Source organism: Macrotis lagotis, chromosome X (genome assembly GCF_037893015.1).
Source record: "Macrotis lagotis isolate mMagLag1 chromosome X, bilby.v1.9.chrom.fasta, whole genome shotgun sequence".
In the NCBI taxonomy this organism is placed as follows: domain Eukaryota; kingdom Metazoa; phylum Chordata; class Mammalia; order Peramelemorphia; family Peramelidae; genus Macrotis; species Macrotis lagotis.
This window is the reverse complement of record NC_133666.1, coordinates 505,450,884-505,469,929: the sequence shown is the minus strand read 5'-3', so window position 1 is coordinate 505,469,929 and position 19,046 is coordinate 505,450,884. Positions and strand designations below refer to the sequence as shown.

Below are 19,046 nucleotides of genomic sequence, written 5' to 3'. Positions count from 1 at the left end.
TGTCTCAGTGGTCTACTCTTATAGGAATAGAGATTGGACCTGTGATTTCATCAGTATAGGGAATGAGTCACCTGGGACACAGATTAAATGACTTGCCTAGGTCACCCAGCCAGTAGGTGTCAGAAATAGGACTTTAAGTTCTTGGCTGTAAAACCAACTCTCTGTCCACCAGCTGTAAAATCAGGGAGAACAACACGACTCTCATCATCAGAAGTTAGCCAGAAAAATCAGGATGTGGAATGTGAATGCAAGAGAGAAAGAAAACAGGAAACAGTCATCTCAGCAGAGAGTAGGAGGGGGAGAAGCCCATTGTTTGGAACTTATCCAGGGTGAAAAAACACAACAGCCCCCAAAAATTGGCAGCTTTGCTGCACCAAAGTGGAAAATGCCAAATCACTGGAGTGTTTGGAGGTCTATTGAGAATACCAGGGAATAAGTTAAGGAAAGGTTCTTTATGATGTGGACCTTGCCAAGCTCTCACTGCCTAGCAACTGAACCATCCCACCGAAATCACATTCATCTGGGTCCCTTTGGAAAACAAATTGGAACACCGAGATGTAGGAGAACTCTTAGACTCTCTTAATTCTCCTAAGATCTTGTAGTATATTGCTTCCAAAAAAGAAATTTCTTAAACTTTGAGGGTGGGAGGGGAGGTTTGTGAAGGTGGTCTTTAGTTGGATGGTTTTCCTTTGTCTAATTCAGTGCCTTTGCTTTGGCCCTTTGATAAAAGCTGAGAAGGATAACAGATGGAAAAGACCCTTTAGTTCCTTGTGTCCCTGCCCTACCAGTTCACAGGGAGTTATTGAAGCAGTACTCTTTTCCATCTAAAGCTTTGTTGGGAACAAATGTTTTCTGTAGTTTTAGTTTCCAGTTCCCTCCTTTGGGAATTGCATGTTCCTTACCCCCCACACTATCTAACTAAAAATACCAAACTCAACTTCTGAAGCAAATTGATTGACCTGAACCTTAGAAATGGTGGGGTAGGTAGTGGGGAGAAACAAGGCCTTGGAATTCAGGTCCCACCTGTGCTTATGTAACCAAGGACAAATCGCTGAATTTTGCCTTGGTCTTTATTTTCTCATCTCTCAAATGGGGAAAATTAATAAGGATAAATTCCCATATAATTATATTACCTTAGGAAGTTATGAGGGTTGTCATGTATGGGAAACACTGTTGTATATTAATTTCAGTTATTGTTATTATTAAATTATTTTGCTTCATTTTTTTCCTTAGAAGGTAGAGATAGAGGAAGATTGTAGGGCAGAAAATGGTTTCCACAGCCTTGAGTAAAATATACTGAAGTATCCCTGAACATTATTTATAATTTATACCTAAAATAAAATTGCACAGCAAATCTTTTTGATAGATTATTATGACTTTAGGAGATGTTTTATTTGGGGGAAATAGTCATCTTTCTCACTTTCAATTTTTCTCCCAAATTTGATCATAATCACAGCCATAGCTGTAGTTTTTTTTCCTATGAGTAGAGCAAATACTCTCTGGCCTCATTCTCTAATAACCTCTATCTTCTACCCTTGCAGCATTGTCTTTCACCACAATGTTGACAGGCGAGAAGTTAAACAAGAGAGGGGGAACTGAGATTGTTTTAAAGACTCCCCAGTTCTAATCCAAGAGACTCTTATTCACCACATGGTTAGTAGACCATACCAGATCTTCCAATCTGCTTCCATTCCAAGGCATCATGACTCTCCCAAAAGCAGATTCTCCCAATTTTTTCCATTTAGAACACTGCATCATTGGTATTCTAAATATGATCATAAAAACTGAACATATTTGATCAATTGCTGATCACGTGGCATTTACCTTGGGATAGATCAAATTAATTGAACTGACAGAATTCTTGACTAATGCTCCTCAGTTATACCCCCCCTAAGGTATCTGCTAGAATGTGTTTTTGGAGATAGAGAAAAGTTTATTCACACATATGTGGAGGTATATCCCGACTGTTAGACTGTTAGAAGAATCATTGATCTTTTGCACTCCACCAATACAGGTCATTATATACTCATATATACTCAATCTCAGACTAAGAATATTAACACACCAAGATTCTGAGTAAGATACCTTAGTTTTCCTGATTTCGGGACTGTTAATACTGGGTATGTACCCATCACTTTTTCTTCTAAAACTTCAAGTTCATAAAGAGAGGTAAAGAGATTCTGAGTAATATTGCCTCTTTTTGGGACAGGGAAGGATCTGATGCTGGATATGAGATAGGGACTGACCCAGTGATCTTATTGATTTTAGGAAACTTCCAAATGAAGTAACTTCTACCAACACAGGTAGGCATTTTTTTCAGCACCTGTAGTCTTAGAGAGCTGCTTAGAGCAATGGAACATTAAGTGACTTGTCCATAGTCATACAGCCATATGTAACAGGTGGAACCCACATCTCTGTAGTTTTGAAACCAGCTCTATCCATGATATCACATTGTGTCTATTGATGCTAGAAGAGGAATCAAATCATCAGAACAGACTGGATGCTTTGAACAGCTTGAATCTAATCTCCATCTCTTTTCCATCCAATCTTTGTCCTTTGGCCCACATTTTACAGTTTGGTAAGGATGTTTCAACATGTAGAAGTGTTGTAACTGGATGAGGTAGTTTTTCACTTGTTTTTTCCTCATTGAGTTGAATTGCCATAAATGCTTGCATTCCCAGGGTAATAGGAGCCTTTAATGGTAGCTTGAGGAAGGGATAAGACAAAAACTCCATTTGCTATGGCTGTTTCTATCATTAGCATGTGATTTATCCAACCATGAATCTCTAGTTTGAACAAAACCAAAAACGTTTAATGATCCTTTGCCTAGAAGGCATGTTTTCCTACTTTTGAGTCAAATTATATAAATTGTTGTGCTTTTTGTTTCTCTAAGGATGTTTTAATTCAAACAATAATCTGAATGCACTACTGATCTGTTATTTTTTGTTTGTTTTTGTTCAAAAAAAAAAAAAAAACACACCACAGAAGTCTAGTTCAGGCTGGGAAAATTACCACCCTTAGCCCTAAATCCTCACTACCAGGGGAGAGCCCACTAGCTAAGAATAGTCTTTACATTTTTTTTAGGTTTTTTCTAGGCAATGGGGTTAAGTGGCTTGCCCAAGGCCACACAGCTGGATTTGAACCCAGGTACTTCTGACTCCAGGGCCAGTGCTTTATCCACTGAGCTACCCAGGCCTTTTTTTTTTTGTTAAACTATTGTATGTTTAATGGAATTGTTAGGATAGTGAAAGAAAGAAAGAAAGAAAGAAAGAAAGAAAGAAAGAAAGAAAGAAAGAAAGAAAGAAAGAAAGAGGAAGGAAGGAAGGAAAAAGAAAGAAATCCCACCATTGACCATTAGACCAGTGATTATTCTTCTAACCTCACTGCCTCAGTTGCCCTAAGAGAACAAGCCTACCTTAAGAAGGAAGAGAATGTTCCTCAAGGGAACAAGACGAGATGAAAACCTTCTCTTTCCCCCAATTTATCAGTTTCCTCCAAAACATAAGAGCACAAGCTTCTGCCAGACTGTGGGGACTTGGCAGGATCGTGTGCTCCTTCACAAAGCACCACAATGTCTCAGGAAGTGATCTCTATCTTAGGATTCATCAGCATAAGCAGAAAAACTGATTGGGATCTAATGCTGTTGAATTGGAAGATTTCAGACTCTGAAAAGAAAAGCAAAAGATAATAAAAAATCTTCAAGTAAAAGGAATTTATTTTCCCTCTGTCCTCTTCCTCAGTTTCACTTATTTCTATCTCAACTTTTCTCCTCATCTTTTATTTTCTCTCCCCCTCATTTTTAATTCCCCCCTTTGCTTTCTTTATATTTTTCTTTTCCTCAGTTATTTCTCATTCTCTTCCCTTCTTCATTTTCTCTCTTCTACCCCCACCACCACCCCCTGCCCCAGTCTCTACCTCTCTTGGCTTGTCTCACTTTCTCCTCTCTTCTACTTCCCCCTTGCTCCCTCCTGGGAGGCTCAGGATATTTATGACATCTCAGCATGCTGTGTTTGTCCTGTGACCTCTGTCTTTTGGCCACAAATTGTTTTATTTTGCTCTACATTGGGAATCAAGATTGTGCTTACTTACTGACCTCTCTGAAAATGGTATCCTGTAATTTCTCTACTACTGCCAAGATTTAAAAAAAAAAAACAACAGCAAAAACCCAACACAGTTCTGATGCAGGTGTGGGTTAAAGAGTTGTAGTTTTTTGTTTTTGTTTTTTAGCAGTTTTAACATCACCATCTTTGCAAACTTGCCAAAAAAGAACACAGAGAAAATGATGATTAAAAACTTAAAATCTACAATCCCTCTAGTCATGATTCCATGTCAACTCATACCAATAAAACTCTTTAAAGGCTGGGGAGGAGAATCAGGGTACAGCACTAGCTTGAGGAAGTGGTTTCTGGTGAGGACAAAGCTGGTTTTGTTTTTTTTCTTTGTTTCATGTATACTTAAAACCAGTCCTGACTTTAGTAGCTACTTAATGTTTGTTGATTGATTGATGGAATCATAATTCTTCCCTCCTCTACCCCCATCACATTTTCCCATCAAGCCCTATAGTGGTTAGCATTCTGACACCAGAGAACTAGAGTATGGTTCATCACCTTCCCCTGCCCACACTCCACATAGGGCAGCCTAGGGGCTGTGAAAGATGTTCTAGGATTTGAACTTTGAGGCTATTGACATGTTCCATTTGGTCTCTCATTTGGTTACAGGAGATTTCACTCTACCCAAAAACATACAATACATTCTAAGACTGCAGACTTGGACCATGACAACTGGACTTAGGATGGCATTAGTTGAATAGGAAGACAGTTCTGAGGAGGTGGCACAAACCCAACCCAGAAGAAAATTCAGGTTTCAATCTGCCACCCTTGCCCACTCTTAAAATTGGCATTCCCCACATTCTTTGGCGCTGCCAAGACTGGATTCGTTTCTAAAACCAACCTACCCCAGAGAGTACCTTCCCTGTCCCCCACCACATCTAATTAAATGCTTTGTCTATAGGAAGTATGTTTATGAATCTAATTTCATGGTCCTCCTAAGACTGGCCACAGGCTGGAGGGTGGCAGATCCAGGACTGGTATTAGGAACATTTCATATTCTTCAACTGGTTCTGAAACTCACCAAATTTCTGGGGTACAGACCAAGAAGATCTCTAGTCTAACAAAATTAGTTTAAACTGGACCAGTTTGCTGAATGCTTTGAGACTGAGATTAAAGGCTGCTATGTGTCTATTGTCCTTTAGGGGCCGCCATTTGCTAGGTCCTTAAATGTGTGTTTACAGTGGCTCCTTCTAACAAAAGGGTGTTTTGTAAAAACACTAAGTCTTAAAACTAATTTTCAATATAATGCCTCATTTAAAATGGCTAGTAGCATGTTAATGCCCCTACATGCTTTGTTTTCTCTGCTCTATAAAATAGCAGTATCACTGTATGTATTTACAACAACATTGTGAGTTGATGAACCTTGATAGATGCAGCTCCTCTTAGCAGGTTAGAAAGCTCTTAGGACAACCAAGGAGACCGGCTATGGACAATACTATCCCTAATCAGAGAAAGAAAAATAAAACAAAACAAAAACAAAAGCAAACCCCTACAGAATCCGAATGAACATTCACTTTTTTTCTTTTTTAGGTTTTTGCTAAGCAATGGGGTTAAGTGACTTGCTCAAGGTCACACAGTTAGGTCATTAGTAAGTGAATGAGGTCACATTTGAACTCAGGTCCTTTTAACTCTAGGACCTGTGCTCTATTCACTGTGCCACCTAGCTGCCCCCTGAACATTCACTTTTTAAAAATTTCTCCTCTGTTATTCTTGCCTATCTCATGGTTTTCTTTCTTTTCCCTTAACCCTAATTCCTCACACTGAAAATAACTAATCTGTAAACATGTTAAATTCAGATGCGTATGTACAATATTCACCTGACTGTTCACTGCCGAAGGGGCCGAGGGGAGGGGGTGGGGAGGGATGGTGGAAGGAAATTAGGTAACTTAAAAATATGCATATGCATGTGTATGAATGTTGAAAAACTTTCATAACATGTAATTTAAAAAATATATCAATTTTAAAAAATAATATCTCAGTGTCTCTGTCTCAGTTGGCTTCTCCAAATCTTATTTTTTTCTGTTTCATGCAGGTAGAGAAACATGTAAGTGATGCAGTTTCCAAAGGAGCCACCATTGTGACCGGAGGAAAGAGGCACAGCTTTGGGAACAACTTTTTTGAGCCAACCCTCCTTAGCAATGTCACCCCCGACATGTTGTGTTCTCAGGAAGAAACTTTTGGGCCCCTGGCACCAGTTATTAAGTAAGAGCAATTCTCGTTTAAGGTGGGCATGGAGGGTAGGGGATCAAAGGCAGAAAGGAAACAGATACATTCCTGCCACCAGGAATGAGGTTGGACAGCTGAAAATAAATTTGATGGCCTTGGCTTTTAGATTAAAAGTGACCTTGGAGATGTTTTAAGTACACTCTGTTTTTAACAAAAAGTAAAAAAAAAAAAGATATGTAGAGGTAGCTGAGAGAGAGAGAGTTGAGCAGTGAAATATATTATTCATTGTGATTAAAAACATGAACCCTTTATACTCTTAATTTTACCTCATTCTTCCTGGGGGGAGGAAAAGAAAATATTGTGTAATCAAATAGATTAGCATCAGCAGAGTTTTTCCTAATTTTTCTTTTTTTTTTAATTTCTTTTGCTTTGGTATGACTTCTGAATATATCCCTCTTCACTCCCCTGTCAGTCACCCCTTATAACAAAGAATTAGAGGAGAGGAGAGGAGAGGAGAGGAGAGGAGAGGGGAGAGAGAGAGAGAGGGAGAGAGAGAGAGAGAGAGAGAGAGAGAGAGTTTTCTCATTGCTTCTTCAAAGCTGAGATTGCTCATATTTACACAGTGGGTTTTTTGGTTGTTGATGATTTCAGTTGATACTGTTGAAATCGTTGTGTATGTTGTCTTTCTGGTTTTGCTTATTTCTGTCTTCATCAGGCCAGATATTAAGTATGTTTACACAAATCTTGAATGGGCAGACAGTACCATATTACCAGAACAATAAATAAATACTATAGTTGGTTGATTAATCATGGATGACTTCTCTAGAGGTGATAGGTGAAGCAGGCACATGAGTAAAAGGAATCAAAATAAAGGCATTCTGGGGCATAATGAATGCTGAAAGAGCATGGGTGAAGCCTCGGAGAATCTTAATTCAGTTCTTGACCTGTCCAAAGTCACCACCCTACCTATGAGTCTTATAGTTTCCTGCTGAGTAAAATGGAAGCATTAGATTGAACCTATTCAATGACTTCTAGCTCCAAATCTAGAGCCAGAGAACTTTCTTGAAAGGGTATCATAGAGAAGATGGATTAAATTCGTGAAGGAAAGAAGAAAGGATTGTGAGAAGGAAGGAAGGAATCCAGGAAAGGAAGGAAGGAAATATTAATGCTCTCCATGTGCCTGGCCCTATACTAAGCCCTTTACAGATAATGAGTAAGAAGCTACCCATCATTAAGGTTCTTGAGGTAAAAGTTGGACACCCACTTGTCTAGATGTTGTAGTAGAACTTCTTGTCCAGGTATGAATTACAAAAGATGTCCTCAAAGGTCCTTTCAACCCCTTGAGACAATGGGATCTTATGAGCATTGTCAGCTTCACTACAGGGAGATACAGGCTGCTTCTCTGCCTCTCACCCCATCTTCCAGATAAACTGCTTTTCTTCCTATGATGCCAGATAAATGAGCAGAAATGCTCATATCAACTCTTTTTGTTTGCCTTTGAGTCTTGTTCCAGCTTAATTATATTTAGGGAAGAGCAACATATATTTGTAAACTGAAAAGAATAATAATCTGATCACTTTCCCTCCTTGGGATAATTTTCGGTGTATGATATATCCTGTAGTATCTCCTTAAATTGTGTGAAGAGCCTGGTATTAGTGTAGAAAACCCTGGGTTCAGATTGTGACTCCTAATTACCACTTTTATGATTTGGGGCAAATCCCTTCTCTTTTCTGAGCTATAGTTTCTTCATATAGACAAGGAGAAGATTCATCTAGGGCAGCTAGGTGCATAGTGGATAAAGCACCGGCCTTGGAGTCACAAGTACCTGGGTTCAAATCCGGTCTCAGACACTTAATAATTACCTAGCTGTGTGGCCTTGGGCAAGCCACTTAACCATTTGCCTTGCAAAAACCTAAAAAACAAAAAATAAAACAAAATAAAGTCTCTTCCACCTCTAAATCCTGTAATCTTCCTATTCTACTGGAGGAAAAAAAAATCATTTTAAAGTATAGTCACACCACCCCAAATATTAAGTCTTTCCTTCAGAACTGAGAACCCAAAGAAGCCTTGCTGCTAAATAAATACCTTCAAAATTTGAGAAGGGGGAAGAGGAAAGGAAGGGAGAATCTTATTCATCCATTTGACCTTTTTATACTGAAAAAAATTTTTTGGCAGATTTGATACAGAGGAAGAGGCCCTTGCTATTGCCAATGCAATGGATGTGGGTTTAGCAGGTAAGTTTGGTAGTGGTTTTGATTTGCTTATTTTGATGGGTTAATAATTTTGGTGGTAACATATTCAAGCTGCTATTTCTTGAGCATCCAGTTGATCATTTCCCTTGAGCTTTATATTATCTTTAAACTTGATTCTCATTTATTACCAATAGCTCCTCTAATTTATTTGGGTTTTTTTCCCATAGAGGTGGTGGATTTGTGCTTCAGAAACCCCTCTTTTTATTGTCCTTTGTTCTTCTTATGCATGTATGGAGATCCTGGACAAAAGTTAAGAGTTGCAATGAGCTAAGTATCAGATCTACCTCTCTGATTTGCTTCCTACTCCAAACAACAGAGCCAGGCCCTATTTAAATACCCAGTGTTTCTTCTTCCAAGTTACTGACTGGAGGCTTTTTTTAAAAAAAATCCTTTTTCGGGGTGTCTAGGTGGCACAGTGGATAGAGCACTGGTCCCGAATTCAGGAGGACCTGAGTTCAAATGTGGCCTCAGACACTTAATAATGACCTAGCTGTGTGACCTTGGGCAAGTCACTTAACCCCATTGCCTTGCAAAAAAACCAAACAAAAACCCCTTTTCATTTCCCTTAGTACTTAATACTGATTCATCAGTATGGGTATTCTCTTTACTGAAGCAAATTGTAACCTCTGGAGGACACCAGTGTACTGGTGTTTTTTAAACTGCTTCATATAAAAATCAATGAAGCCTTTCCTTTGGAAGGATTTTCCCATTCCCTCTGGCACCTATTAAAATAGAAATTTAATAGCTTAGAAATGTATTGGAAATAAACTACTTGTCTGGAACTGGCCAAAGGAGATAGAGTAGGAAAATATCCTCTGATCCTTGACACTTGAAGTAGCCCCCCCCACCCCCACCTCCAGTTTCCTAACCTCATTCATTAAAAGCATATGTAAGAGGGGCAGCTAAGTGGTGCATAGGGTAGAGCACTGGCCCTGGAGTCAGGAGGACCTGAGTTCAAATGTGGCCTCAGACACTTAATAATTACCTAGCTGTGTGACCTTGGGCAAGTCACTTAACACCATTGCCTTGCCAAAAAAAAAAGGATATGAAGTTTGTGAGTGTCTGAAGGAGTCATTTCATTGATTGTGTGAATATGTATCTACCACCTACATGTACCAGAATAAAAGGGGAATAGAGAGAAGTGATCCCTTTGTCCTAAATGAGAAGACTCTGTACCAATGCAGGCTAGCTCTTTGAAATTTACGGTGTTGCCAAGAGGTTAGATGACTTTCCCAGGGTCACAAAACCTTGATATCTAAATGGAATAGCCATCATAAAAAGACAAGTAATTACAGTACAATACAGGACATTTAAATGTATTTTGTAACTGGTCCTGAAAAGAAGTATGGGTGTCCAGAGGAACTCACTGTACTGCGATGATCAAGGTTTTCTGGTGAAAGGGGTAGACATCAGAGCTGGACCTTGAAGGATGGATTTGTATTTTAAGCAGGGGATAGGGGTGAAGACAGGCATTCCCTTTGGGAGGAATTGTATAGCAGAGGCATAAGGAAGGGGAAACACAAAATGTATTAAGATGGGGGGGGGCTGTGAAATCATTTGGTCTGCCACAGCAACCCCAGGTGAGACTTGACTCCTAGGGGTAAATTAATTAAATGCTTGACCAAATATAGTAGGCTGATTTTAAGTTGATAATTTTGTGTGGTGTGAATGATGTTATAAATATCCAAATGGCCCTTGGCAGAAAAAAAAGTTCCCCACCCCTATATTCAGGGAACCTTTATTAGGACAGTTTGATTAGAGTGGAAGATTCACAGTAGGAAGTATAGTAGAGAATAAAACAGGAAAACTTAGCATAGCATCTGTAAGATCCAGGATTGATGAGGATCTGTTGATTGAAAATGCTGTAATTAGTTTGTAGAAGATGGTGAATGTCAGTAAAAAGAGTTTGGCCATAAAGACCCATGGAAGATCACAGTGAGCAAAGCATTGCTTTAGGAAGATGAATCTAGGGGCAGCTAGGTAGTGCAGTGGATAGAGTACTGGCCCTGGAGTCAGGAGGACCTGAGCTCAAATCCGGCCCCAGACACTTAATAATTAGCTGGCTGTGTGACCTTGGGTAAGTCACTTAACCTCATTGTCTTAAATAACAATTTTAAAAAAAAAAATTTTAAAAAAAGGAAGATGCATCTGTATAGAAGATGGTTTGGGCTGGAGATGAAGGAGAAAAACTTGGTGTCAGGGAGACCCCTTTGGAGGCTATTGCAAAGTAGTAGTCTAAGACCCAACTTGAACAGGGACCGTAGAATGAAAAGAATAACAGTAACAGATGATGTTTATGTAGTACTTTGAACTCTGGGAAGCACTTGACCTACATTGCCCCATTTGGTAGTTACAGCAACCTTGTAAGGTAGGTGCTGTTAATTTCTCCTCTGTTTTACAGAAGAGGAAACTGAGGCATGGAAATGCTATGCCCAGGCTCATACACAACTAGTTAGTGGCTAAGGTAGCATTTAAACTTGGGATCTTCGCAATTGCAGACCAAGCACTCCAGCTACCACCACCCCTAGTTACCCAAGATGATAGAGGGGGAAAAATTGATTGGTATATTGGTGACAGGCCAGGTGGGTGTAGGCATGGGGACATAGAAGTATTCCTGTGTTTCAAGTCTCAGTGACGAAAGAGTGATGAGACCAGTTAAAGAAGGAAGACAAGTGGTTCAAGGCAAAGATAATGAGTAACCTTGGTTTTAAATATAATCTTAAGGGGTGGCTAGGTGGCACAGTGGTTAGAGCACTGGCCTTGGTGTCAGGAGTACCTGAGTTCAAATTTGGCCTCAGACACTTAATAATTACCTAGCTGTGTGGCTTTGGGCAAGCCACTTAATCCCATTTGCCTTGCAAAAACCTTAAAAAAATAAATATAATCTTAAGCATTTAAATATTCTTGTCCCTATTGCAGGTTATTTTTACTCTCAGGATCCAGCCCAGATCTGGAGGGTGGCTGAGCAGCTGGAAGTTGGCATGGTCGGAGTTAACGAAGGACTCTTGTCCACAGTAGAATGTCCTTTTGGTGGGGTGAAACAGTCTGGTCTTGGCCGAGAAGGTTCAAAGTATGGTATTGATGAATATCTGGAACTAAAGTATGTGTGTTATGGTGGCTTATAGGAATCACCAATAACTAAAGGGGGGAAAAAATCCTTCTACTGATGTAGGAAAATGCCATCTAATATATTTTTAATAAACCTTTAGAGTCCTGGAAATGTGAATTTTTAACAACCTCATCCAGTCCCTCATCATTTGTGTAAAATAATAGTGTTCTTCCTGTTTTGAGTGTAGACCTGAAGTTGAGTGTCAGGTAGTAATTCCCACCCTTACTATGATGCTGCCACATACTACTTGAGAAGAATTCAGCAAGAAGAAGGTCTCTCATGCTATGCTTATACTGAAAGCCCCAGGATAACCAGCTCCTCAACCCATTCCCCCTCTCACAAGGCTCCATGGCACAGCCGGCCTGGGTGTGTGGAGGAAATGCCTGCTTGGGCATTGTAGTCAAGGTACAATCTGGCCTATTTTTAAAAACAGTTTGAAATAGTACAGGGTGTTTGTGTTTCTTTGTGGACAGAAGGAACATTTCCTCTCTTTTGCTTTGGCTCACTTCTTGAAATTGAAAACTACAATTTGTGTTTACTGAAAGGAAAAAAAAAATGCGTTGGCTGTTTCACATATTTTCTTAATTAGGAAGTAGGCAGGATACTGTAGAGTTTGAAGAAGGAGCTTCCACCTGGAAGATCTGGCAAACCATCATGTCTCTTACCTTGGGTCATTTTATCTGCAAAACAGTGATAACCTACATGCCCTTTAATTCCCTGGGATGTATGCCCAGACCTTCACAGAAAGAAGGTAACTATTTTGGAAAAATGAGAGTACCATTTAAGTATAAGCTGTCATTGATATAGCTCCTAGCGTTCTGCACTTTGCAAATGACTTTCCATGCAAGGAACTGGAAGTAGGTGTTGCCTTATTATTATCTACATTTTACAGATGAGGAAAATGAGGCTTAGAGCAATCTATACATGATTATACTATTAGTAAGTAGTAAAGGAAGATTCCCTAACAGATAGCCCAGTGTTCATTCCACTACTCCAGGCTGCTTTTCTACAGTTTTGATTCTATTATCATTGTGATGATTACTGTTAACAGTAGTGTCCCTGGTATTTTGAATTTTTAAAGAGTGGTTTATATCTGAATGTTTTGGGGTTTTTTTTTTTTAGGTTTTGCAAGGCAGTGGGGTTAAGTGGCTTGCCCAAGGCCACACAGCTAGGTAATTATTAAGTGTCTGAGGCCGCATTTGAAGATAGGTACTCCAGACTCCAGGGCTGGTGCTTTATCCATTGCACCACCTAGCCACCCCATAACAGGTATTCTAAATGAGAAAATTCATGAGTTATCAATATCTTCTTCCCATGCAGGAATACAAACAGTTCAATATCATTAAAGTTCCTCATAGTTAGTCCTTCTCTTCCACGCCCTCTATGGTTCACGAGAGTCCTGTACTTGGAGATCAAACTTTCTGTTCAGCTCTGGTCATCTTGATAGGAAAGTCTGAAAGTGCCCTGTTTCATTGACAATCCATCTTTTCCCCTGAAAGAGGATGTTCAGTTTTGTTGGGTAGTTTATTCTCAGTTGTAAACCAAGATCTTTTTGCATTCCAGAATATCATATTTGGAGCCCTATGAATTCTTAATGTAGATGCTGCCAGATCCTGTATAATCCTGACTATAGAGCCACAGTAGTTGAATTGTTTGTTTCTTGCAGCTTTTAGTATTTTCTCTTTGACTTGGGAGTTTTGGCATTTGGCTATAATATTCATGGAAGTTTTTCTTTTGGGATCTCTTTCAGGATGTGATCAGTGAATTCCCTCAATTTCTATTTTACCCTCTGCTTCTAGGATCTCAGGGCAATTTTGCTTTATTGTTTCTTAAAAAATGAAGTCTAGGCTCTTTTCCTGGTTGTGACTTTCAGGTAGTCCAATAATTTTTAAATTATCTCTCCTGGATCTGTTTTTGAGGTTGATTGTTTTTCCAATGAGATATTTCACATTTTCTTCTAATTTTTGATTTTTTTTGGAAATAGTTTTATTTCTTCCTGGGTTCTCACAAAAGTCATCGGCTTCCTTTAGTTCCATTCTGCATCTGAAGGAGTTATTTTTTCAGAGAGCTTTTTTATCTCCTTTTACAGCCGGCTAATTCTGCCTTTTTTAAGGCATTCTTCTCCTTATTTGCCTTTTGTGTTGCTTTTTCCATTTGGCCTAAACTTTTTTTTTGTTGGTTTTTTTTGTAAGGCAAATGGGGTTAAGTGGCTTGCCCAAGGCCACACAGCTAGGTAATTATTAAGTGTCTGAGACCAGATTTGAGCCCAGGTACTCCTGACTCCAGGGCCGGTGCTTTATCCACTGCACCACCTAGCTGCCCCTACTCCTAAACTGGTTTTTAACATATTATTTTCTTCAGTATGTTTTGTATTTCTTTCACCAATCTGCTGATTTGGTTTTCATGATTTATTTGCATCTCTCTCATTTCTCCTCCCTAATTTTTTCTCTACTTCTCCTAATTGCTTTTCAAAGTCTTTTTTGAGCTCACCCATGGCCTGAGCCCATTTTCTATTTCTCTTGGTTGGATAAAGAAGCTTTGATTTTCTCATCTTCTAAATCTTTCATGAGAACAAAGTAATTTTCTATGGTCAGATTCTTCTTTTGTTTGCTCATTTCCTCAGCCTATGACTGACTTACTGCACTTCCAATGCTTTGGGGAATTTTGGTGACAACCCACAGGGACCTTAATTCTTCCAAGATCTTATGAGAGACTCTCTGACTGCTCTCTTGCCTGTGTTCAGGCCCTCCCCTCTGCCCTGGAGCTGTGAGGATGGTCCCTGCTTGACTGTGATTGCAACTTGGATCTGAGTGTGGGCAAACAGCTAAGTCCTGCTCCAGGGAGAGCAGAGAGACCTCTGCATTCTCCCCGACCCCCCTTACCATCTGTGGGCTGCACTCTGGAGGTACAGGCTGGCTTCCCTGATTCCCACTGCAGGTTCTCACCACAGGGCTGCTCTGAGGCCAGTGCCAACTCTGCACTTATTCTGGTACAGCAGATTTCTCTCACCACCTCTTTAAGCTGTTCCTGGGGATCCCTGGGCCAGGAGGCTAGAAACCACCTCCTCTGCCACAGACCCCAGACATCCCCAGGGATCTAGGTACCCGACCTGGCTGTGCTGCACTGCAGCTGCATTAGCAGCGGCTTTTTCCAACCCCTGGCCTGGGTGAAACAGACCTTTCCCTCAGAAATTCTTAGTTGCCTTGGACTGGGAAATTGTATCACTTAGTCTTTCTGTCAGTTTTGCCCCTCTAAATTCTGGCTAGAGTCATAATTTGATGGCTTTTGGAGTTTTGGGGGGGGAACAAGTTTCCAGGAATTCCTGCCTTCATGCTGCCATCTTGGCTCCACCCCCACCCCACCCCCGGCCAGCTCTTTGTGATCCCATTTGGGATTTTCTTGGCAAAGATATTGAAGTGGCCATTTCCTTCGCTAGCTCATTCTACAGATAAAGAAACTGAGACAAACTGTGTTAAGTGACTTGCCCAAGTCACAGCTAATAAGGGTCTGAGATTGGATTTGAACTCAGAAATATGAGTCTTCCTGACTCCATTTTGGCACTCTATTCATTGAGACATCAGTCAGGAAGATCTGAGTTTAAATCTCACTTCAGACACTCATTAGCTGTTTGACCCTGGGCAAATAATTTATTAGGTTTCTTAATTGTAAAATGGGGGGGGGGCTTGACTCAACGGCTTGAAAGGTCCTTGGGTGCCTGCAATGATGGTTCTAACCACTAAAGTCCAAGACTGAGGCATTGAGGGAGTATAGTTTTAAATGCCTTGAGTCCCAGTTTCTTTTTTCTCCTGAGACTAAAGATCTTTTTTTTTTGAGACTAAAGATCTTAAGATTGTAGTAGTTCAGAGCCCAGATTGTGAAGGTCCAGAAAGGCTAAAGAGGGAAAGCCAAGTTTCTCTCCAAGCTCTACTAGGTAAAGGCAGAGATAGGGACAAGGTCAGATGTTTGGTTTCACCTCTCTAAGGAACTTTTTTTTTGCAAGGCAAATGGGGTTAAGTGGCTTGCCCAAGGCCACACAGCTAGGTAATTATTAAGTGTCTGAGGCCAGATTTGAACTCAGAGACTCCTGACTCCAGGGCCGGTGCTCTATCCATTGCACCACCTAGCCACCCCCTATATCTGACTTTTTTTTGAAAGATGTTTTTCTGCTTAGGTAAAATCACTTTGGCACTTAGTTGTATAATGGGATGAACCCACAGGAGGATCTTAACACATGCATTAGCAACATTCTGGCTAGCTCCACTGTATATCCAAGAGGCCTGCCCTAAGGTTAGTTCTGTAGGACACCAAGTGGTGGTCACCTATGGTAGTGATGCCAAACTCAAATTGAAACAAGGCAACACTAAATTATCCAAAACTACATATGATCATTATCTGTGTTTTATTGTATATGTTTTGCTGATTTATTAATTTTAAAAATTAATTTGTTTTGTTACCTTTTCAATTACATTTTAATCTGGTTTGGGCTCAGGGCCTGAAGGTCAAGTGTTTGACATCTCTGATCTAGAGCTCTTCCTCTTGTCCTACTTGGAAGGGTTTTTTTCCAGGCAGCCAGGTGGTCCAGTGGATAGAGCAATGGCCCTGGAATTTGGAGGACCTGAGTTCAAATTCGGATTCAGACACTTAATACTTAACTTAGCTCTTTGATCTTGGCAAGTCACTTAACCACATTGTCTTGCAAAAAAGAATTTTAAGACAAAGAAGGGATTATTTCTTCTTAAAAGCAGAGACTTGTATTAAAGTTGAAAAAAAAAGAAACAGGTTGGTTCAATGAGAAGAGCACTGTATATGGAGTCAGGATCTGATTTTAAGTCTTGACTCCACTGCTTTGTGAGTTCTCTGGGTTATCATCTGCAAAGAATTAGGATCGGACCAGATAAACCTTGACGGTCCTTGTCAACTCTGAATCCTAAAACCTGTAAGTTTTCCATAATTTGAAGTTGGTGCTGTGGAGAATGAATAACTGAGAGTTTTAATACCCTAATCACAAATCTGGTTCTTGAATTACTAGGAAATTACAATGACCTGTGGTGTATTACCTAACGTATAAAGGGTCATCAGATAGTATTGAATTAAGAACATGTCTTTTCCCTTGATGATACCTATTAGACATATTATTTGTCTTATAGATACTTGCATACTGATACTTTGGGGAATGTTCTCTAACACTGAGTAGACATCCTTCCCCTCACTAGATAAAAAATGAGAAAGTATTTGATTTCTGAATTGACTCTCACTAATCTTCTTAATATTATTATAATACTCTCTAGCATAAATTCCCCAAAACATCAAAGGGAAACTCTGGTATAGAAGAGAGATAGGAACTAAGTACACACCTCTTAAGGAGGGCCATGCCTAATAATCCTGAGACTGTTGTAGAATTGTATTTCTGAGCCCCATCTAATACTCAGCCCTTTATGCTTTCTTTTTTAGTCCTTATTCCAAAATAGGAATTAAAATTATCTTTATTGGGCATTGGAAAGTTTAGAAAAATCTTGGAATTCATGTTAATATCAGATCTCCTTTAAGTCCTACACTCTACCATATAAATCATGTTCCTCAGCCTGAAAAGGAAGAAAAAAATCATATATCATTTCAGAATGACATGCTGAAAACTTCTGCTATTAGCATCATCAAGAATATGATGTGTGGGGGCAGCTAGGTGGTGCAGTGGATAGAACACTGGCCTTGGAGTCAGGAGGATCTGAGTTCAAATTTGAATTACCTAGCTGTGTGGTTAGGCAAGTCACTTAACCCCATTGTCTTGCAAAAAAAAAAAATGTGATGTGTGAACAAGTGATGAATACCCGGACTTCCATTTTAAATATTTTTGGAGAATCATGTGTGAACTTCTCAAGACCATTGTTGCCATTACAGAAAACACAGCAAAATTTGAAATATTCTCTCATATTTTTAGAAATCTAGAATCTTGGGGTTTGAAAAACTTAGAAAAAATAGTATTACTGAACTTTTAAATGCCATGGTAATTTTATGCAAAGGACACTTTGAGGTTCAATAAAGTATATAAATTGATACCACAGCCCTTGTCATATCACTGATTAAATTTTGCATGTATCAATGAGAAAAAAGATAACTTATTTTTTATTAAGATAGTATTAGGGAACATGTTGATTTGTTTCATTTGTTTATATTTGTTATGAGAGGAAGTGGAAGATAACAGTAGAAAAGGAAAAAATCATCAATAAAATATTTTAATAGGAAAAAAAGAATGACAAGTAGGAAGGAGGAGGATTGGTTTTCAGTGAATCTTTTTTGTCTAAGTCGGATATCTTATTTAGAACAGGAATCATTATTTATGTTCTTTTATATCATTATGCAGCAGTTCAGCATCCAGCCTTAGTTTTTTTTTCCATACTCATTTACCAAGTAGTGATCAATTCCAGATTAAAGAGTCTTCACTCTGTGTAGATAACCTGATGCTAGACTCCAATGCATTCAGTATTCACCTACATACCCAAAATGAAATTACCCAGAGTCATGTTCATTGACCCGAAAAATGTTCCTTCTGTTTGCTCCTAGCTAAATACTGCAATGGGTTTGTCACTGGTATTTTGGTCAGATTCGGCTTGTTTTTAAAAGCATGGTTTATAACTTACTGTTTTGAAGGGTGTTTTTCTCTTTAGGCAAAACTACTTTTTTTTTTCCCCAAAGTTTATTTTTGTGCAAAGAGCCAGGAAGAATATAGTTCAGAAGCACAATGTAATCCAATCTATTGTTCTGCTCTCACTGTTGTGTTTTAAAACTTGCCAAATGATCTCTTACTGAGGGTGGGTCCCAGTGTTTTAATAATTCACATGCAGCTAATTTTTAGATTGACTGAAGATTTTTTTCCTAGTGTAATTTTTTTAATGTTAAACTTTGTGGAAAAAAATTTACAAGTATGTAGCAGGGAATGACCTTAAATCATACTTTTAACTGTGTACATACAAATTCATTTATGTGAATTCTCATTTTTGTTCATTATATGTGTATGAATGACTGTATCAGTGTCTGCTTTCCAGAGAATTGGATTTGTGTATGCAGTTAATAAACATTTGGTTTTAACAGCATTTCTTATGTCTGTGCTGGGACTGATTTCTGTTTGTTTCTTCAGTCGGATTATCTTTTTTCTCCATTTATATTTTCATTAGGAATTAATTATAATGTATTTGTCATGGGATTTTGGGGGATTTGCCAAATGTCAGAGTTGATGAGTGACTCCCCAAGTTCCCTTTCACCTTCCTATTATTTAACTGGTCTCTTCTAATTAAAAAGGTGTTAATGTATATATATCTTGATACTTGGCTTTTTTCAAATTCCAGATCTTTTTTAAATACATCTTCAGTGAAATCTTTTTTTATTAAAATTTTCCCAGTATTTTTCCCCTTCTCC

The 19,046-nt window shown here is 39.1% G+C and overlaps 1 protein-coding gene across 1 annotated transcript in view; it reads left to right on the top strand.

Moving 5' to 3' along the window:
* Positions 1 to 18,926, top strand: part of ALDH5A1 (aldehyde dehydrogenase 5 family member A1) — a 50,228-nt gene extending 31,302 nt beyond the window's left edge. Inside the window, exons 8-10 of the mRNA XM_074205920.1 lie at positions 6,142 to 6,311; positions 8,451 to 8,509; positions 11,447 to 18,926. Coding sequence (XP_074062021.1) covers positions 6,142 to 6,311; positions 8,451 to 8,509; positions 11,447 to 11,652 — 435 coding nt within the window. The 3' untranslated portion in view covers positions 11,653 to 18,926. The remainder of the gene's footprint in view (positions 1 to 6,141; positions 6,312 to 8,450; positions 8,510 to 11,446) is intronic.
* Positions 18,927 to 19,046: the final 120 nt, after the last annotated feature.